This window comes from Sarcophilus harrisii, chromosome 2 (genome assembly GCF_902635505.1).
Source record: "Sarcophilus harrisii chromosome 2, mSarHar1.11, whole genome shotgun sequence".
Classification (NCBI taxonomy): Eukaryota; Metazoa; Chordata; class Mammalia; order Dasyuromorphia; family Dasyuridae; genus Sarcophilus; species Sarcophilus harrisii.
In genome coordinates, this window is record NC_045427.1 from 520,943,438 (window position 1) to 520,965,970 (window position 22,533).

A 22,533-nucleotide genomic window follows, 5' to 3' on the forward strand; every position below is an offset into this window, starting at 1 on the left:
TGGCCAGTCCTCTTAGCAAAACTCAGGAAAGCAGTATTCTTGAGTTGCAGACAAACCAGCTTATAAATAATAACAGTTGTAGGGGTAAACAGGCTACAATAATAAAACCAAAGCGATCAATTTTATGTGATTCCAAAGCCCAGTGTATCCCATAAGTTATTCATGCACCCATTTACAGTGACTAGTTTCCTAGTCTGGAGGAGATGTGGAACAAACCCCTGCACAGACCTTTAAGGAAAGCTTTACTGGCATGGGACTTCTGTGGCGCTGATCTTGAGATTCTGGGTTCAGTGAGAAATGTGTCAGAGCCATAAAAGGGTAGTCACTTTCTGGAGGGCTGCTCCACCCGGCTCCCTCTAGGTCAAGTCACATTGTTATACACTTCTTGGAAGAACTGGAATCGGCATTCGCTTTCTTTCTGATGCTTTCTGTAAAAGAAAACAAGGAATTTATATTTCCTTCTGTTGATGGAAAACTCTGATCTACCTTGCAGAACTGATTTTATTTTAATGAGAAACTGTTCATGACCTGAAACCCATTATCCTTCTTTATTATGCTTCCTTCACCCAAGAGCAGATTAAACTCTTGTGTATATAATCTGACTTGTCTGAGAAGGAATATTATAGTTGTATTTCTGAATGACAGGAAAATATTGCTGTCAGGAATGTGAGGGGTGGAGACCAAGAGGAAAAGCCTACAAGAAAAGCAACAGAGGTGAAAAGTAGCTTAGCGTGCCCACAGCTTAGCATTTACCCTCTACAAAACCATGCTGTAAAAAATGTATGCTCCAACCCATCTCAAGAAAAATAACCTCATTTATACATCTTGCCCAGAATCCAGTGAGTCTCCTTTGTAAATAGCTTGGAGACCGTGACCTGCCCAAGGTCACTATAGGGTGAATCAGTCAGGACTTAAACCCCACATCTAGCTCTTTCCCTGGCTAGGGCTGGCTGCCCAGGTGGAGTATATCAGACTCCCTTTGTAAATGCACCCTAAGGAAATCTGGTGGTGTTCCAGATGAAAATGGCCCCTGCCAAAGCCACACTGCCCATGGAGCTGTGTAGAAAAACAATTGAATGATCATCTTCCCCAAGGGACGCCAGTGCTCTACTTAGCTGAATGTGCTGAGGACGTATTTTACCAGCGAGATCTCTTCTGTCGATTCCCACAAGCCCTTCATATAGTCCTTTGTTTGGGTTTTCAGCTGCCATGATTACACCATGGAGCCAAATAAGCAACATTCTGTGGCCATGTTCCCGATAGCTCTTAGTGCCTGATGACAATGGAGAATAGGAGGGAAAAACAACTCAGCAAAAACTCAGAGCTACCAGCAGCAATCTCAGAGTCTGTTTGTTTTTAGCTAATGCTTAACAGTTCCTTGAAGGAAAACAGTAAGATGCCCCTTATGAAGCTCCTTTCCCTAGGTGGCTCATACAGAGATGAGGGTGATGATTCACTCAGGGAAAGTGAGTTCCTCCATGAAAGTCACCATCCTCCATGAACCTTAATCCCAAGTATCTCTAAAATCATTTTAGCCCAGTAATCTCTTTCCCTGAACTTTTTTTTTTTTACAATAATTTTTTAGTTTACTTCACTTTCCATGAAAACATAAGCATCAATTCCCAAACTATAACAAAAGCATACTTAAACACAATAGCAATATCAACTTCTTGGCAGCTCTAGCTAAATCCCCTTCCCATCTGATGATATATTCATATCTGTATTAGATCAGGAGTATCAAACTCTAATATAATTTTGACAGTTTGATCATTTCAATTGTGAATGACTTCCTCACCCTATTTGGGGTTTTCTTGGCAAATATACTTAGAATGCTTTGCCATTTCCTTCTCTAGCTCATTTTACAGATGAGGAAACTGAGAGAAACGGGGTTAAGTGACTTGCCCAGGGTCACATAGCTAGTAAGGGTGTCTGAAATCAGATTTGAACTCAGGAAGATGAGTCTTCTGGATGTGAGGTCTCTGTTCCATTCACCATACCACCTAATTGCCCTCAACTGTAAATGGGGACCATTAACCCATATAGGGTTATAGGAATAAGGATTCCCATAGGCCATATCTGGACTTGGAAAAACACACATTAATATTATGTTGAATTGAATTTTAATTTATTTTGTTAAATATTTTCCAATTACATTTTAATCCATTTTGGCTCACCTTGGAAATAAATTGGGCCGCAAGGACTATGTGTTTGGCACCTCTTAGGATTTACTTTTAGAAACGAGAGTTAATTGTAATCACTGTACTGTTCAGTTTTATCGCATTTTTTTTTAAAAATAATCCCTATATTTGTCATTCTTACTAGCAGATACTTAGCCTTTCCTCAACCATGAGACATGTAAGTTTTTGACAGGATTTTTTCTGCTTCTGGCTTAAAATGCCACTATCAGGATCATTCATGTATCACTCTATGTTTTCCTTTTTTAGTAAATTCTTGGGGCACATTTCCAACACTGGGATAGTGGAGATAATTTCATGTCAATATTATTTGTGTTGGGTATTGTCTAGACCAGGGGTCCTCAAACTTTTTAACTAGGGGGCCAGTTCACTGTCCCTCAGACTGTTGGAGGTCCGGACTATAGTAAAAACAAAAACTTTGTTTTGTGGGCCTTTAAATAAAGAAACTTCATAGCCCTGGGTGAGGGGGATAATTGTCTTCAGCTGCCGCATCTGGCCCGCGGGCCGTACGTAGTTTGAGGACCTCTGGTCTAGACCATTGATATTACCAGGCATGCCTAGATTATGTTTCCCTACAGTTCCACTCTCATGTTTTGTCCTCTTTATTTATTGTTACCAGTTCAGTAAGTTCTGGATATGCTTCATTTGTTTTCATTTTAATTGATTACAGGTGAGGTCAGAGAGTTTTTTCCATGTTTATCATTTGTTGTTCATATCCTTTGATTTCTGAGCTTTTACAGGCTTTATAATTGGTGCCATTTATTTAGTATTTTTCACACAGAGTCTTAAAATTATTTAATTCTAGTTCAGCTTTTCCAGGGGGTTTGTCTCCCTGCATACACAATTAAGTGCCTCTAGGACAAGTATCCTGACTTAGGTCTCTGTAAACCCTGTAGGACCCAGCCATGGGAAACAAATGGCAGGTACTTAAAAAACAGCAGCACTTGTTGGAAAGGACAACAGGGTGCACATTCAGTAAGTTTGGTGCTCTGGCCCTCTAGGAGTCATGCTTACTAAATAGAAGGATCTGTTTCACAGGACATTACAGATAAACCACACTGATCATTGAATTTTTTGGCTAAACCCACAGAGCCCATCACAACAGTATGGTATCCCAGGACTCCTCTTCATTTGATATGCTTTGTACATTTTCTCTATCATACTTGTTCTTCATATTTTATACAGGAACCCCATAGACAAAGTTCACTTTGATTTGAAGGCGTAGCATATGTTCAAGAAACCACAGTACTGAGAATTCAAAAATGAAATAATTTGTGAATGGTAGTAAAGAGAGGGCAAAGGAGAGATGAAAATGTTGGGGGACTATTTGAGGGAGAAAGCAGCAACAATTTGTGGATATTAAGGAAGACATCATGATGTTACCTGAACTAATCCTAGAGAAGAAATCTAAAAGGTAGAAATGAAGAGGGAGCCCAGAAGAATCTTGGTTCTAAGGCAGACCATATCATTGAACAGATATTTTGGACTCTGCTGTCAGGTCACAGCTGTATTCATCCAACACAGGGTTACTTGAGAGAAAATAAGACCTACCCACACATCCCTGTAATGGGGCATAACCTGTGGCAAGGACGTTATGTCAGTTACAAGGTGCTAGGAGAAATGATTTCCATGCTCAAGGTCAGCCAGCCAAAACAGGTACAAAGAGGAAGCTAGAACGTGACCTGCCTTACGCAGTTCTTTCCAGTGCATCACAGGGTAAAAAAGATTTCCCCCAGAAATAGGAGTTTGTGTATAATAAGTACCTGCCCATTGCTGTTCAATAGCGCGAATGTGTGCATCAGTAAACTTCCAGTGATGCGCCAGTTTCTTCCAGTCGTTGTGCTTGAGGTATTTGGTGGCTAAGTGCCACAGCACTGAGCGAATATGCTGGGTTTCCACCCCATGGTCCTGTTTAAAGGTTAAGGGTTTCATAGCCCAAGAGTCAGACCCAGTTTTGAGGTTGTCCTGCAGCGGCAGAATAGAAGCTGATGGTGTGAAAAGTGCAAATAGCCTGTCAGGAGGAAATCATGGGACACAGTCTGCCTGGCCAAAAAAGAACTGTTTAGAAACAATCTGCTGAGTGCCCCAGCTTTCTGCTTTGGGGAGGGTGATGCTGGTCATGGGACCAGTCACTGTTGGCTCCTCACTTCATCTACTACAGCATCTTCCGGAAGATGCTGTAGTAGATGAAGTGAGGAGGCCATGGAAGCATCCTTCTGTGCTCTCTGCAAGAGGCCATCTAGTTTGTGCTTGAAAACCCCCAGTAATACAGAATTTTCTACATCTCATCTGATCATATATATTCTCTGACTTTTTAAATGGAAGAGGCTTTAAGGGAAACAAATTGAAAGTTCTTGGGGAGAGGGGAGCCATTGGGAAATGGAATAATATAAAAATGCCTCAATAAAACATTGAAAGAAATTAGGTTAAATTTAGTCTTAAGACTTATTTGTTTTGGCCAAAATGAATAAACATCCTGATATTTGTATGGGGTTTTGATGTTTACAGTGTCCTTTGTGAAATAAAAGATCTACAAGTGTTTTCCCCAGTTTACAGATTTACAGAAATTGAGATTTACTGTAATAGTAGTCAGAGATTCCCAGCTCCTCATCCCCATGCTTTTTACCATTTCTCTAACCTAGATTTTATCCACTCCTTCATGAAGGTCTTGGGTTAACCAAACCCTGGGGCTGGCTTCGACACATACCTCCCCCCCCCCAAAAAAAAAAAAAAAAAAAAAAGGCTTTGTGAACTAGAATTGGCTTATTTTCAAGATGCTTGTCACTGATTCTATGTTTTTACCATCCTGTGATATTGGGCAACTTAGGAAAATCTTTCCTTTGAAGTTCTGGATCCTTATCTATAAAGAGGGATAATACCTGCAGTCCTTATTTCTAATCCGTGCCTTCTAAACTCTACCTATATCTTGTCAGCTAATTGACCACAATGCCAGTCCCTACTCTTCCACCTCAGCTGCCTTGATTTTCAAACAAGCACTTTGATGGATGTAATTTGCCCTGAAGGCAGGATGGGAAAAAAAGACCACCCTCAGTGACATTCATCCCATAAGCACACTTCATTCATTTGAGATAGTTTGTCAAAATGGGAGGAGTGAATGCAGTGGGTATCCTGCTATTTTCTCTTTTTCCTCTCCCTGACCTCCACAGACATCTCTTCCATCACCACCTGGAAGCAATACCGGCTACTTGGAGCCAACTATGGCCAAATTACCCTGAAACGTGAGTCATGTCATTCTCTACACACCAACAGCGGGGTACCTTCCTACCTGCTCCCATTTGTAAAACCGATCTGCTTTTATGATCATATCTACCAAGCAGATGTGGTTGCCACGAGCAGCGACATCCAGTGATGTTTTTCCTTGCTAGAATTAAGAGGAAAGAACAAATGGCATTATTACACTTATTTATATAAAATGAAAATGAGATTTTTTTTTTCTAGTATGCCCTATATACTGAAAGGATGACATTCCCTATCTATATTAGAGAGGGGGAAATGAGAGGTTTCTTTAGGTATGATATTAAATGTTTAATATTTTAACATTTTTCCATAATGAGAATATTCACATTCATAGGAATCATTTATATATAGTTATACCATTTAGATTTATAGAGCATTTTTCTTACAAACAACCCTCTGTGCTATGAATATCACAATGTGAGTGAATTATGTTTTTTATGGAAGGAAAAGAAGATCAGGGATTAAAATAACTTCCCTAAAGTCACACAACTAATAAGTAGTGTGATGTAAATATTGGCGTCTCTACAAAATCCAGATTATCTTGCTATTTCAAAATAATAATAATAGCTTGCATTTATGTAGGGCCTACAATATACCAGGCATGGTATAAGGTGCTATCCAACTAGTTGACCTTCTCAAGAATCCCTAGAAGGTAGATGGTATCCCCATTTTACAGCTGAGGAAGGTAGGGCAGCAAGATCACAGCCAGTATCTGTGATCCACTATAGTTAGGTCTTACTAACTTCAGCCCGTTGCGCCACCTAGCTGTCAAAAGGTTGCCCTTGAGTAAATTGAACGAGCCATGAGCACTGGAACACCTCAGTCCTTTGTTTTGCCCCCTATCTCTCCCCTGCAAACACAGCCTCTGGGACTTTGCTTCCAGCTTCCTGGGGACAGCCACGATAAAATGGCCTGCACCACTCTTAAGAAGGTACATGACGTTTTGTTAGTCATCGTCTTACCGTTCTCCCCTCTCTGTTCCACTATCCTTTAAGTCCTTCCAGTATGTAATTTTCCACAAGTAATAATGATCCATCCCTCCATTAAATTCTTTTTTTTAAATGTGCAATTCTTTTAAACATTTTTTAAATGTGCAATTCTTTTAAACATTTCCACATTTGTCATGTACCAGAAAAATCAGGTCAAAAGGGGAAAAAACTTGTCCCTTAAATTCTTGTACAACTTTTATCACCCAATTTAGCACTTCATTGTGTACTGCCATATGTTGTTTTTTAATGTATGAATGATCCTGGGCAAGCCACTTAACTTAGCCTTGGTTTTCTTAGGCTAGAGTCAACAGCTTACAAAGTGCTTTCCAGCTCTAAGTCTATGATGCTGACATATTTCTCAGCTAAATAACAAATTCCTCCAAGCCAGGAAAAGGACTTCACCTCTGTGATAGTTTATACAGAATACCCATAGTAAATGCTTTTCTGTTGTTGTGAAGAGTGACCTGTATTCATGTTGAAAAACAGTCACCCCCTGGGTACAGGAAATTGGAGAAACTTTGGGTTGTGATTCTAGAGGCCCCTGGAAATAACTCATTGAGGCAGCAGGTGGATCAACAGATGTTAAGGGGGAAAAATGACTTGAGGCTCATACTTTTTTAAGTTTTAGCCTCTTAAAAGGATTCTCATCGGTGAACTTGCTTTCTTAAATAATTTGGTAATTATTTCAATATAATTGGTTTCCTCTGTCATCCTATGTATTTTGTTGTTGTTTTTCACTCTCGTGTCTGACTTTGGTACTCTTTTTGGGGTGTTCCTTGGCAGAAACGCTGGAGTTTTTGCCATTACAGATGAGGAAACTAAGACAAATGGGACTAAGTGATGCTCAGCATCCCACAGCTGCAGCTGTGGTTTGAAATCACAAAGATGAATTTTCCTGACTAAGACAGCACTGCATTCACTGTATCATGTAAATGTGTTTTGTTTTATTTGTTTAAAACATCTTTGTAAGAGGAAATCCAGAACATAAAAAAAGATGAAAAAGCCCTGGCCCATCTTGATTCTCCCCATTTCCACATAGATTGTTGCCTGTTGTTTCACCTATCGTCCCCACCCCTTTATCCCTTTGCAAGGCTGTACTTGAGGGTAAATATATTTCAGCAGTATCACAAGAGGTCATGGATAAGGCTTTCACAGCTCCCTATGTGGGAGAGTTGTGCCTAAATAATCCCTTGCTAGGGGTTATAGCTTATGGTGTACCTCCATGAGACCTAGCTCCTGATACTAGGTAAAGAGGCAATGCCTTAACAACAGGAGGGTGAGTAGGGAATCTACCTTATCTGTCAAATTTAAGTTCACTCCTTCGAGGAGGATCATTTCTGCTATGTCTTGTCTCGCGTTCTCAGCAGCAATGTGGAGGGGTGTCTGTTGCCTCTGAGAAAATAACATGATGAAAGGGAAATGAATTTCAGAGCAAAAGCCTTTAAACTTAGGAGGTAACAAGTGATATGGCCCATGTAGCAGTGGGGCTCTGAAATAAGGAAGTCAAGCTTTGAAATGGCCATTAGCACTCTAATTATGCCTTGAGGTTTTTTTAAAAATAAAAAAAAATAAAATAAATAAAAAAACCTTTGCTGTAGGTTAGCTTAAAGAAATTTGCAAATTGAACAAAAAAAGATAACTGGACAAAATGAAAAGATTTTTATCAGGAGCCCTCATACGACTAGAGCCTTTGGCCTCAATACATTCTCTCATTGCAAGATTTAATTCTCTGGATCGGAATGTGGTCTTTGGCTTCCCACTGACAGAAAAAGGACCTCAAGAATCTGCCCTGAAATAAAGCAAATAATCCACAACCAAATGGAACAGCAGTTCCACTTTCAAATTACAGACACAGCATGCTTAATGACCTATAACAGTAAAAGAGAAATCAACCGTATTTACAACTGAGCAACCATGTTAATAGTAAGTTGGTTGATTTTCCTCCTAAAATAACTTCAAATAACATTTTGGGTGGGATTTCTCAAATGGGAATGGGGAAGAATGATAGCAGAGGGGGAAATATTTTTATTAATAGAAACAAAATTTATCTCTCCCAAAATGAAAGAATTTACTCCCAAGACAAAACTACACCATCAAGCAACAAACCTGCCAAAGTCCAAAAACGGCAAAACGATCATTGGCCACTTAACATCTGCAAAGGATGGCCCTTATAAAAGCTTACGTTGTCGGTGACATCCAGGTTGATTTCTGCCTCAATGAGGAGTCTGACTATGGAAGGAAAATTGTTCAACACCGCTATGTGGATGGGAGATGCATTTTGCTGTGAAGAAATTGCATCAGTGAGCCCAAGAACACTCCCCAGAGAAGCTTACAACTCAGAACTGGCTTTTGGGTGGGGCTTGTGACAATATTGGCCTAGATGACTAAGGCATTAACAATAAAAATGTGAAGCCCCGAGCCCAAGTCTGGGGGTTGCTTCCCTCACTTCAGACTACTTCATCACAAGAAAATCTTACCTAATGCAGATAAAATTCAATTTCTTTTTGCATTTGTTAAGCTCCTACTACTTGCCAGGTGCTATGTTAGGCACTGTAGATATGAGGCAAAAATGAAACAGTTGCTGGCTTCAAGTAGCTTAATATTCTACTGGAGGATAACCAATATGAATACAGATAAAGAAATACAAACTGATTTCAGAGACCTAAGGAAAGAAATTACTATGTCGAATACAGGGCTTGGAATCAGGGAATCCCAAGTTCAAATCCAGCCTCAGATACTTACTTCATAACTGTGTGATCCTAGACTCACCACTCTCTGCTTGAGTTTTTCCCCCTATAAAATGGGACTAAAAATAGCACCTACTTCCTAAAATTTTGAGGATCAAATGAGATAATTATAAGATGTTTAGCAGAGTGACTAACATACGAATGCACTTTGTAAGTGCTGTGTCCCCTTCTCCCCCATTTTTCTGAATTACAGTTTTGAGTTTGGGTTGTTTGGTTTTTGGATTCATGGGCCCAATTGCACTGCTGATCAACACAGAAAGCTTTGATCTGTTGCCCCTCCTTAGACAGCCTGATGGCCCCCTCCTCTCAGGAGCTTAGTGCAGCACATATTGAACTTCTAATTAATTGCATTAGCACCACTGAAGCTAAGAATCCCCAGTTCTCAAGCCATTCCCTGACCTCAACCTACCCTAGTCAGGATCACAGTTGTGGGCCACCAGCAATATAATACCACCCTGCTCCCAGCTGCTCACCTAAGTCCCAAGACTTAGGGAATTAAAATCAAATATTTATAGCATCTAAAACTGGAAAGGAAAAAATTCTTAAAAGGCATCTAGTCCAACTACCTAATTATACAGATGACGAAGGAATTATGTCTTGGAGAGATCATAGTCATATTCTTGAGATTAATATTTAAGGCAAAAGTGATTATTTAAGACCTCTTACAATATAAAGTACATATACTTTCTTTTTATATGTATGCCCTATGTAACCAGTTAGGCTCTTACACTTTTAGCACCATGACAGGGTTCACATTTGTTGGTTAGGACTGTTGGTAATGATGGTAACTAGGTAAGACCTAGTATACTACTACTACCTCAATTACTACTACCAGGTGTTGCTGCCTGCTACTATTGCTGAGATTCATTCACCCTTTTCTGATCTCCCCAAAAGTCCATAAAATACTCAAGCTACAAGGACCTCAGGCAGGGATTTCATCTAACTTAGTCACATGTTTGTTTCCTTGATCCCTAAACTATCTGTATAAGATCTCTTTTGGAAAATCTCTAGGGGGGAAGGTGGACTCCATTTTACCTTTTCTGTGTTTGGGTCACTCAGGTAATCAAAAAGCTTTTCAGTCTTTAAAGCTCCTCAAAACTCAGCTTATCTGCCACTCTACATGTATCTTTTCTATAAATAACCCATCACAATGGTGCTTTAGCAGCATCATTGTATAGATGCCTGACTTAGATTCTGTATGGGAAATAAACATATACACACATGCATGCATATATATATATATACACATACATGTATATATATTTGTTTTGTGTGTGATCTTTTTTATTTTTTCAAAACTTATTTTAAAAACATATGCATAGATAATTTTCAATATTCACCCTTGCAAACCTTGTGTTCCAAATTTTTTCTCTCCCTCCCCTCACCCCCTTTTCCCAGACAGCAAGTAATCCAATATATTTAAGATGTGCAATTTTTCTATATATATTTCCACAATTATCATGCTGTGCAAGAAAAATCAGATCAAAAAGAAAAAAATAAGAAAACAAAAATGCAAACAAACAATAAAAACGGTAAAAATGCTATGTTGTGATCCACACTCAAGTTCCCACAGTCCTCTCTTTGGGTGTAAATGGCATCTTTCCATCCAAGACCATTGGAACTGTCATGAATCATTGTTGAAAAGAGCCCCATCCATCAGAATTAATCATTGAATAATCTTGCTATTGCTATGTACAATAATCTCCTGGTTGTGCTCATTTCACTCAGTATCAGTTCATGTAAGTCTCTCCAGGCCTCTCTGACATCATCCTGCTGGTCATTTCTTACAGAACAATAATATTCATATACCACAATTTATTCAGCCATTCTCCACTTGATGGGCATCCATTCGATTTCCAGTTTCTGGCCACTACAAAAAGGGCTGCCACAATATGTTTCTTTAAGTAGGTATAGACATAGATATATTTTGAGTAGGTAAAAGAGACCATTCTCTTCTTATGTAGCCTTAATCACAAAGACTGTTGCCTCAGTCAAACTGAAACCTATTTAAGACCTTAATTTAAAAAGGCCAAGGTCTCCCACTGAATCCAAGGCCATCTCCAGTTGTCTTGATCTCTATCTGGCCAGTAGACCCAGATACCCTTGGAGGGGAAAGTAAGACAGGTAACCTTGCCCAGCCTCCCTCACTTCAACCCAATTCACTCTCATGCACAGCATTACCTCCCTGATGTCATGGTCCTCTTCGAAAGCTAAAGGCAAACAACAATCTGGTCCCCAGATACTAGTACTAGCATCTTCCTTCTCTCCAATTATCTTGGATTTATATAATCTATGTTTGTATATTCTTGTATATGTTAATTTTCCCAAAAGAATGTAAGCTCCTTGAGAGTCAGAAGTGGTTTCATTTCTGCCTTTGTATCCCCAGTGCCTCGTGCATAGTAAGTTTTTACTAAATAAATGCTTATTCTGATATGTTATAAATTAATAAATAATATTAATGCTTATTCCTATTGGGGGGGGGGGGTCTAACTTATCTTCCCTGCTCTAACTCATTTTCTTTTAGTATAGTACTCCATAAGGTAAGATTTCCTCTTTTAAAAGCTCTTCACAAACTTTAAATTAGTGATCCTGTCAAACAATCAGAACTGTAAAGCTGAAAGGAACCTAAGAGATTTCGATTGACCCTCTTGTTTATTAATGAGACATTTGACAAACTATTAAAGGACTTGCCCAAGAAAATGGAAACCAGGTTATCAGACTCCTAGTACAGCACCCTTTTCATTTCATTTGGTTTTCCTTTAGGTCAATTTAATTCTACAAGTGCTTCCCAAGTGCCTACTACATGTGCAAGGTATTGAAGATTGTTGTTTAGTCTTGTGTCTGACTCTTTGACCCCATTTGGGATTTTCTTAACTAGTGGTTGGCCATTTCCTTCTCCAGCTCATTTATGGATGAGGAAGTTGAGGCAAACTCATTTATATATGCACATATACCTTTTACATACACACACACACACACACACACACACACATATATATATATATATATATATATATATATATATATATATATACAAAGACCTGGTTCAAATCTCAACTTTGATGCTTATTAGTAGTGTGTTCCTTTTATCTTTTCAACCTCTTCAAGTATAAAATGAAGCTAATACCTTTAGTTCCCAACCCACAGGATTATTATGAGGTTTAAATGTATATGAAGCTTTGCTAATTTTAAAACACTTTATAAGTAACCCCTCATTTTATAAAATGGAATTAGGCTAGATATGTTCCCTAAGGTCCAAAACCCCCATAGAAAGCACGTTTCACATATGATTTCATGCATTATAGCAACTTGAGCCATCTTTCCACTAGTGACATATTCAATACCAACGTATATAAGACTTTTAACTCTAAAAAATTCAACTTACCTGATTTGCAGCATCTGTGCTAATTCCAGCATCAATGAGAGCTTGAGCAATATCATCAAAGCCGTGAAGAGCGGCATAATGAAGGCAATTCATTTGTTTCTAATGGAAACATCAGAAATGCAGCATGATTCCTGCGACCACATTTACAGCCACCATTGATGCATTTGCTACTGCAGGAAGCCTTTCCCCATCTGTGCAGCTGCTACATGTTCCCTCTGAGATTGGGGACCCATCTGCTATTTGTAGAGAGCTTAGCACAGTGCCTGGCACATAGTAGGCACTATAAAAAATTGCATTAGCTCTCCTTAGTATTATTTACAGTTCTAAGGTCATTGTACCCCTTCTGCCTGCCTCAGTAGCATCGTGTGTTTACCTGTCTCTAAACCACTGCCTTAGAATGCCCCCTGCTAAGACCCCAGGTTTTGGGATAAGAATGCATTATTTGACAAAAATTGCTGGGAAAATTGGAAATTAGTATGGCAGAAAGTAGGCATTGACCCACTTAACACCGTACACCAAGATATGGTCAAAATGGGTTCATGATCTAGGCATAAAGAATGAGATCATAAATAAATTGGAAGAGCATAAGATAGTTTACCTCTCAGACCTGTGGAAGAGGAAGGAATTTATGACCAAAGAAGAACTAGAGATCACTATTGACTACAAAATTGAAAATTTTGATTATATCAAACTGAAAAGTTTTTGTACAAACAAAACTAATGCAGGTAAGATTAGAAGGGAAGCAATAAACTGGGAAAACATTTTTACAGTCAAAGGTTCTGATAAAGGACTCATTTCCAAAATATATAGAGAATTGACTCTATAAGAAATCAAGCCATTCTCCAATTGATAAATGGTCAAAGGATATGAACAGACAATTTTCAGATGATGAAATTAAAACTATTACTACTCATGTGAAAGAGTGTTCCAAATCACTATCAGAGAAATGCAAATTAAGACAACTCTGAGATACAACTACACACCTGTCAGATTGGCCAGAATGACAGGGAAAGATAATGCAGAATGTTGGAGGGGATGTGGGAAAACTGGGACACTGATACATTGTTGGTGGAGCTGTGAACGAATCCAACCATTCTGGAGAGCAATTTGGAACTATGCCCAAAAAGTTATCAAACTGCATACCCTTTGATCCAGCAGTGTCTACTGGGCTTATACCCCAAGGAGATACTAAAGAAGGGAAAGGGACCTGTATGTGCCAAAATGTTTGTGGCAGCCCTGTTTGTAGTGGCCAGAAACTGGAAAATGAATGGATGCCCATCAATTGGAGAATGGTTGGGTAAATTGTGATATATGAATGTTATGGAATATTATTGTTCTACAAGAAATGACCACCAGGATGAATACAAAGAGACTTGGAGAGACTTGCATGAACTGATGCTACGTGAAATGAGCAGAACCAGGAGAACCTTATATACCTCAACAACGATACTGTATGAGGATGTATTCTGATGGAAATGGATTTCTTTAACAAAGACAAGATCTAACTTAGTTTCAATTGATCAAGGATGGACAGAAGCAGCTACACCCAAAGAAAGAACACTAGGAAATGAATGTAAACTGCTTGCATTTTGTTCTTCTTCCCAGGTTATTTATACTTCTAAATCCAATTCTCCCTGAGCAACAAGAAAACTGTTCAGTTCTGCACACATATATTGTATCAAGATCTACTGTAATCTATTTAACATGTATAGGACTGCTTGCTATCTGGGGAGAGGGTGGAGGGAGGGAGGGAAAAATCGGAACAGAAGTGAGTGCAAGGGATAATGTAAAAAATTACCCTGGCATAGGTTCTGTCAATAAAAAGTAATTAAAAAAAAAAAAGAATGCCCCCTGCTTTGGTTTTATATTAGAGAAGCCTGTAAGGGCCCAGTTTCCAGGGACCAGACTTCATCTTTCACTAGAACTCTGCCTGCCAGAGGAGCATCAGGATGCTTGTGAATCAGCTGTTCTGTCCTTAAGTCTCCTGGCCTGTTGAGCTCAGGCAAAACTACACCCTCTAGTCCCCATCTCTGAATCCTCATTCCCCCTCCTATCTTCTGTCTTCTATAGTCCGTGCTACTCCTTCAAACACAGAGACCCAAGTGTGGACTACCAGGGGATGCGGTGCTGTCCATCCTGAAATCCAAAGAACTTTACGGCCAAAAGCATCCCCAAAGATTCTAGGGGTATCAAATCATGGATGTAATTATCTAATTCCGTCTCCTTATTTTGTAGATGGTGACAAGGGTGTTTTAAGGGATTTGTTCAGGGAGGATAAAGTGAGGGATCTTGTGAGTTCAAATCCTACCTCAGACAATTTTTAGATCTGTGACTCTGGGCAAGTCACTCAGCTTCCATATCTGTAAAATGAAGAGGGCTGAATTTGAAAATCTCTAAGGTCTCTTCTAGCCCCAAATCTCTGGTTCTATGATTTGAAACAAGGTTCTCTGGTGTTCTTTCCACTGTACCACGGCGTTTAATCCCTTAATTTTACAGATTAGGAAACTGAGCTATTAACAGCAGCTTCCAGGATTTGAATTCTAGCCCTCTCAGCCATTATACATGCCAGAGGTAAATCCATTCATTTAGCTCCAGATCTATTGCTCCCAAAGTCACTTTCCCTGCCTTGAGTGAGTTACCATCCTTGTCCAAAGATAATTAGCCCCAGAGGCCTCAGCCTGGAGACTCCAGGTGGTAATCCTGGCAGAGTTCCACACTACAGCCTGGGACAACCATGCGAAGCAGCCCTGATCCTAGCATATAAACCCACTCATGTCCAAACCCCAAAGCTCCAAAAACAGTTCAGGTTCTTGGGTTGGACCTCCTCCTGCTGCTTTTATTGCTGCAGTTTTCTTGTTACTTCTTACCTTTACAAAGTGTTAAGACATTGGAGTTGATTTGATCTTAGAAGAAGATATTTTGGGCCATAACTTGAACTAGGTACTAAGTGGAACTGATGGAAACAATGCTTGTGTTCACACCTTTAGAGAGCTCATAAGTATCTAAGTACTCAATGGAGTTCACACATGTAGGGTTTAGTCTGAATTCACACTTCCCTAGAAGTTCTTAGGGCCAGAGAGCACTCTGGGAGATAACCCAGAATCCCTCTCCCTCCAGAAGGTGGAGTTAACCTTTGGGAGATCACATAAATATAGGGAGCTTTTGAAGCTTGAAGTTACTTCTTCTGGTGGAACTGACTGGAGGTACAGAGAGATTCATTGCATCTTCCAACTTGATGCTGGCTGGAGGCTGAAGAAAGCAGAGGCAGAAGCCAAGGACAAAGCTGCAAGATCTCTTGGAGCCAGGCAGAGAGATAGGCCTCAACTAACCGGGCTATTTTGGAAGGAGAAATAAACGTTTGCATTTTTACCAGCTGGCTTCGATTTAGAAGTAATTATTTATTTCAACTGAGACTAAGGCTGCCTCCAAGAAAACCCTCACAACTTCTCATGTGAATTAATGTGTATTAATAAGGTAGTAAAAAAGAATACCACCTCTGGAGTCACAGGACCTTGGTTCCCAACTTGCTTTTGTCAATTAATGAACATTTATTACGTGCCCGGCACTGTGCTAAACACTGTCACTACCTGTGTGACATTGAGCAAATCCCAATCCTCTCTGGGTCTAAGTTTCCTCATCTGTGAAAATGAAGGGGCTGGATGAGATGGACTCCGAGATCCATTCAAGGTACAAATCTAAAATCTTGTGTTACCCAGTTTTTCTCATCAGGCATCCACCTCTATCTGGCCATTCGTTTTGATGACCCTTAACTATGTATTATTTGTCCAAGTGACAGAGAATGAAGCAGGATCAGGCAAATTGCACAAGGCACGTTCCTCAGCAGCCAAACAGGGTGAAAACAAACAGGTCGGGCTGGCTCACCTGGGTCTGGGCGTTGACCTTGCTGCCAGCCTGAAGCAGGAGCTGGACACAGTCCAAGTGGCCTTCCTCAGTTGCCATATGCAGTGCAGTCAAGCCTTCCTGAAACACAAGTTAGAGATGGGGGCAGCATATCACAGGGAATAGATATCCAGCCTCAAAATCAGAAAGACCTAGTTTTAATTCCAGACTCTGATACAGCCTGATTGTGTGGCCCTGGACAAGAAACTTAACTCTTGAATGCTCTGGGAAACTCGAACACTCTTTATGTTGCAGAGAAAGTAATGCTCTTTATTTATAGAAGCTTCCTTTATTAATGAAAACACAGATCTCAGTCCTTATCCCTATTTAGAATAGTTATAATTTCACACAATTTACTCTGATTAGGCTGATCTGCTCACTGTCCTATAGACATGCTATGGTCAGTTTTGCCTCTGTACTTTAGTTCATGATATTCCCAATACCTGCGATGCCCTCCTCCTCCTCTTTTCTTTTCCAAAACTTTGCTTTTATGGGACAGCTAAAGTCCCACTTTATCTAAAAGGCATTTCCTGACCCCTTCAGCCACAGGGATCTCAGGTTCCTCTATTCCTCTGACATTTATTTTCCTATTAGAATGTAAGCTCTTTGATGGCAGGGACTAATTCTGTCTGTTTCTACCATGTGAGACACAAATAGGTACTCAATTAACGCTTGCTGATTGATTGTTCCACTCTTCTTGCTACAAGTCCTGCCTTCTGACATCCCTAGCATTAATACTGCTATTTAACTTTTCATATGCACATGTATGATTTTCCTAACTAAAGTATAAGCTCCTTGAGGGTAAGGAACTTATTATACGATTTCACTATCCTCCCACTTCAGGTAATTGCTGCTTTTGTGATTCTGGGTCAGTATAATATCTTTGACCTTTATCTTATCTGGAAAATGAAGACTTGTTGCCCAATAAGGACCTTTGCAGCTCTAAATCTATTAGCTTTATTACATATATACACATATGCTATAAATTACATATATAGTCAATATCTCTATACATCAACAGGTGCTCAACAATTTTTTTATTGCATTAATGCACATGTAAACAATTCCAAGACTCCAGCCACTTGGAGAGGAGTAAGGTGGAATTAGAAAACATGTCCTATTCTCCCTTACATGGAGAGTATTCCCCAAATCTCAAGGATTACCTTTTGAACAAAAGTATCAATTAAACACTAATCAAATACAGAAATATGGTGCCAGTGGACAGAGTAACAGGTCTGGAACCAGGAGTTCAAATCTGGTCTCAGATACTTCCTAGCTGAGGGACCCTGGGCCAGGCTGAATTTCTTCACCTGTCAAATGAGCTAGAGAAGAAATGCCAAGAAAACCCCAAAAAGAGCCTCAAAGAACTGGACATGACTGAAAACAACTGAACATCAAATTAACCATACTTTTTTAGATGTTTACAAAGTTCCAGGTATTCTGCTAGACACTACAAATACCTCAATTAAGTGTTGGAAATGGGGAGAAAAGAGGGGAAGGTTAGGGGTAAAGAAGCAGTTAGGTTGGTTCAGTGGATAGAGTGCTGGACATGGAGTCAGGAAGAAAGATGAGTTCAAATCAGACTCAATTACTTAATAGCTGTGTGACCCTAGGTAAGTCAACCTGTTTGTCATCTGTAAAATGGGGATAATAATAGCACCTACCTCCCAGGGTTGTTGTGAGGATCAAATGAGATAATAATTATAAGGCACATAGTAAGTGCTACATGCATGTTGTTGTTTTTGTTGTTATTATCATTATATTTATAATTATTTTTGTAATTATAATTATCGAAGCAAAGTTGCCCCTGCATTAGAGGAAATATTAGTATTCTATAAATAACATTAAAAGGTAAAGTATTCTGCAAAAGGGACAAATAAACCTAAATCAGCCAATGAGCACCGAGAGCAGGACTAAGACAGAGAGGGGTGCTTGGGATATCTGTTGAAAGCTGAAAGGGGAAGCTGAGAAACTGAGGCTTCAGACCGACCCTAGAGCCAGGAGGAGCCTGCGGGGCTCATGGCAAGTGGGACTTACTGCATTCTTCTCCTCTAGATCCAGTCCAATATCGATGATCCTCTGGAGCACCGAAGAGTGGCCATTCTTGGCTGCCAAATGAAGGGCTGTGTTTCCCTCCTGCAAAGAAATACTGGTCAGGTGGAAAATGGGCAGGTGAGTGCTTCTGCATACTAACCAAAGTCACCTAAGTCACAGGGACTTACTTAAAGACTACCTGGGCCCACCCACCCATCCATTTTATAAGGCGGTAACACGAGAGACGTGAGAGCAACTAAATGGTGTGAGGATGGAGCGCTGGGCTTGGAATAGGACAGACCCAGTTCAAATCTGGGCTCAGACACTTAATTAGCTGTGTGATTCTGGGTGAGTCATGTAACTCAATCCGCTTCAGTTTCCTTATCTGTAAAATGAGTTAGAAAAGAAAATGGCAAGCTACTCCATTATCTTTGCCAGGAAAATCCTAAATGGGGTCACGAAGAAAACAATTCAGCATTTTAAAAGATTGGTTTTTTTCTGTTTATACATTTATATCAACTTTTTTAAATACACGTTTTTTATGAATCATATCGGGAGGGAAATAAGAATAAAAGGGAATCAACAACATGTTTTTAAAAATATTATTCTAAGAAATCTATATACTATAAACCTATGTAGCTGCCAAAGAGGTGCACGGGACCAACGAACGATGGGTATGAAGCCTAAGTGCTGTTGATTCGTTTTCAGGGCGTTTGAGGTGAAAGCCCAAAGAGACGGTCATGTTCCGGCTTAATCCACGCCAAACACGGCCGCTCACACCAGGCCACGGAGGCTCACGCGCTGACCCAGCCCAGCCTGTCCTTCTCCCCCCGCTCGGCCCGTGCCCTCGGGTCTCCAGAAGGACGGGAAGGGCCCGCGAGTGGCTGAAACCTGGGATTCGGTGTCATTTCCCGTAAGCCCGAAAGGCAAGGAGTCCAGCCGAGTTTTCCCTCGGCATCGCCAAGGCCGGGCGCTGCCTGACGGGCAGTAAGGATTTGAGAAATGCTTGTCCATCGGCCGGGGGGTTAGAGCCTGGGACAGCAGGGGGTGCGGGTGGGACAGCCGGCCCCGCGGCTCGGCCGGGGCTTCCCAGCCATCAATAAACCTGGGCTTGGGAAAGGCTCCGCTCCCTGGGAAAGGCTCGGCTCCCTGGGAAAGGCTCGGCTCCCTGGGAAAGGCTCGGCTCCCTGGGAAAGGCTCCGCTCCCTGGGAAAGGCTCGGCTCCCTGGGAAAGGCTCCGCTCCCTGGGAAAGGGGCGGCCCGGACGGTCTCCTCCGGGCTTCAGCCGCTGACTTCTCTAAATTAAGCCCGGATCCAGCCAGAGGATGCCATCCTCCCTCCGGGACGGAAGAGGCCCGAGCCACCGCTTTTAGATGTAAATCATCCTGTCTGAAAACGTGCCTGAGAATCACGGAGGGGCCAAAAATACTCCCCAGCAGAACCGGCAGCGATTTACCCGCGGCTCCGGAGCCACCTTCTGCGTGATCTCACACACACACCGCGGGGGTGGCTGGTCCCCGCGCGGCGGGAAGCGTCTCCAAGCCTGGGCCTTTTCACGTTCGGGGAGACACAAAGGAAGCAGACAAAGCTCCCAGAAAGGGGCCGAGGGACCGTCTTTGTTTGTTCCTTTGCTTGCGGTTTATAAATATCGGCGCTTTGTGCTCTGATTTAATATAAACTCAAGTCATCCTCATCATCGGAGCCTGGGTACTCCAAGCCCAAAGTGCTCAGTTGCCTCTGGTCTGATCGATTATAAGCAACAGCAGGCGTTTGTAGGTCTGCAAAAAACGCCTTACAAATATGATCTCATGATGGAGGCCCGTGGCAATGGTCTTGTGATGGAGAGAGCCGGCTGCACCAGAGAGAGACCTGTGGGGACTGAGTGGGGATCGCAACACAGCATTCTCACTCTTTTTGTTGTTTGCTTGCATCTTGTTTTATTTCTCATTATTTTTTCCTTTTTGATCTGATTTTTCTTGTGCAGCAAGAGAACTGTATAAATATATTTATACATATTAGATTTTAACATATGTTTTAATATGTTTAACATATACTGGATTACTTGCCATCTAGGAGTGGGTGGGAGGAAAGGGGAAAATTTGGAACACAAGGTTTTGCAAGGGAGGGTGCTGAAAAATTATCCATGCATATGTTTTGAAAATAAAAAGCTTTAATAAAAAATCAAATATGATCTTATTTGGAACTCACAAAAATTCTGGAGATAAGCACTATTATCTTTATTTTACAGTTGAGGAACTGAGGCAAAGAGGTTGACCAGAGTCACAAAGCTAGTAAGTATCTGAGGTCAAATTTGAACTCACAACTTCCCTGACTCCAAGCCCAGTGCTCTATCCACCATACTATATAGCTACCTATAAAAACAGAGAATGCTTCATTTTTGTCTTTTTTATTCCTAGCGCAAAACCTGTCACACAGCAAGTACTTCATAAGCTCCCTGATGCAGGGAGAGAGGAGAGAATGGATAATTTGGGTTACATTAAATTAAAAGGGTTTTGCACAAACAAAAGCAATGCAGCCAAAATTAGAAGGAAAACAAGAAGGAGAGAGATAAGTTTCTCTGATAAAGGTTTCATTTTATATATATATATATAAAAATATATATATATATATATATATATGGACTGAACCAAATTTATTAAAATAAAAGCCATTCCTCAATTGATAAGTGAATTAATGATATAAACAGGCTATCATAGCTATCAATAATTATATAAAAATACTCTAAAACAATAATTATAGAAATGCAAATTAAAACAACTTTGAGGTACTATCTCACTCTTTCAGGTTGACTAACATGAAAAGAAAGAAAAATGACAGGTTGAAGAGATAAAGTAGGGACACTAATGCATTGTTAGTAGAGTTGTGAATTGGTCTATCCTGGAGAACAATTTGGATCTAAACCCAAAGGGCTATAAAACTGTGCATATCTTTGAGCAATAGTGCTGCTATATCATAATCCCAAAGAAATTTTTTAAAAGGAAAAGGACATATATAAAAATATATTTATAGTATATCCTTATGTAGTGGCAAGGAAATGAAAATTGAAAGGATGTCCATCCATTAGGAAATAAATGAATAACTTGTGTGTGATTGTGATGAAATACTATTATGCCATAAGCAATGATCAATAGAATTGTTTCAGAAAAACCATAAGTCATAAAGACTTATGAACTGATACAAAGTGAAATGAGTAAAAGTGAGAGAACACTATATACAGTAACAATATTATAACAATAATCAGCATCTGTGAAAGACTTAGCTATTCTTATCACATGATCCACGATCCATGATCCATGATAATTCCAAAACACTCATGATGAAAAATACCATCTATCTCTGAAGAAAGAACTAATGAGCTCTGAGTGCAGACTGGAGCATTTTTTCTTCATTTTTATTGCAACATGGCTAATATGGAAATACATTTTGCATGGCTTCACATGTATAACTGATAAACTGATAGCCTTCTCAATGGGTGGGAGAGGAGCTGAGAGGAGGGAAAGAATTTGGAACTGAAAATAATTTTCTATTTAAAATAAAGATAAAACAAATGAAAATAAATGTTCATTGATAAACTGAGAGGATATGGCCTCACTCATGTCTGAGGGCCTTGGACAGACCATTACTTTAAATTTCTTTTCCTCCTTCCTTTTCTCCACCCCTTCCTCTAAACAGCAAATAATGCAATATATGTTAAACATGTGCAATTCCTCTATACATATTTTCACAATTATCATGCCGCACAAGAAAAATCAAATTTAAAAAGAAAAAATGAGAAAGAAAACAAAATGCAAGCAAACAGCAATAAAAAGGTGAAAATACTGTATTGCAATTCACATAGTCCCCACAGTTCTCTCACTGAGTGCAGATTTGCTCTCTTTATCACAAGATCATTGGAACTGGCCTGAATCACCTCGCTGTTGAAGAGCCATGTCCATCAGAATTGATTATCATATAATTGTGCTGTTGTTATGTACAATGATCTCCTGGTACTACTTAGTTCACAT

At 40.1% G+C, this 22,533-nt stretch overlaps 1 protein-coding gene across 3 annotated transcripts in view; it reads right to left on the reverse strand.

The window, feature by feature from the left end:
- Positions 1 to 87: 87 nt before the first annotated feature.
- ANKDD1A (ankyrin repeat and death domain containing 1A) overlaps positions 88 to 22,533 on the reverse strand; it is a 47,375-nt gene continuing 24,929 nt past the window's right edge. Inside the window, exons 7-15 of one of the 3 annotated variants that reach the window (XM_031955376.1) lie at positions 18,512 to 18,610; positions 16,457 to 16,555; positions 12,575 to 12,673; positions 8,625 to 8,723; positions 7,736 to 7,834; positions 5,482 to 5,577; positions 3,959 to 4,160; positions 1,142 to 1,273; positions 88 to 428 (exon numbers count right to left, since the gene is read on the reverse strand). In XM_031955376.1, the coding sequence (XP_031811236.1) occupies positions 367 to 428; positions 1,142 to 1,273; positions 3,959 to 4,160; positions 5,482 to 5,577; positions 7,736 to 7,834; positions 8,625 to 8,723; positions 12,575 to 12,673; positions 16,457 to 16,555; positions 18,512 to 18,610 (987 nt within the window). In that variant the 3' untranslated portion in view covers positions 88 to 366. Of the gene's footprint in view, positions 429 to 970; positions 1,274 to 3,958; positions 4,161 to 5,481; positions 5,578 to 7,735; positions 7,835 to 8,624; positions 8,724 to 12,574; positions 12,674 to 16,456; positions 16,556 to 18,511; positions 18,611 to 22,533 lie in introns of those variants that run through there. The other 2 variants (XM_031955375.1, XM_031955374.1) reach the window with 2 other exon arrangements.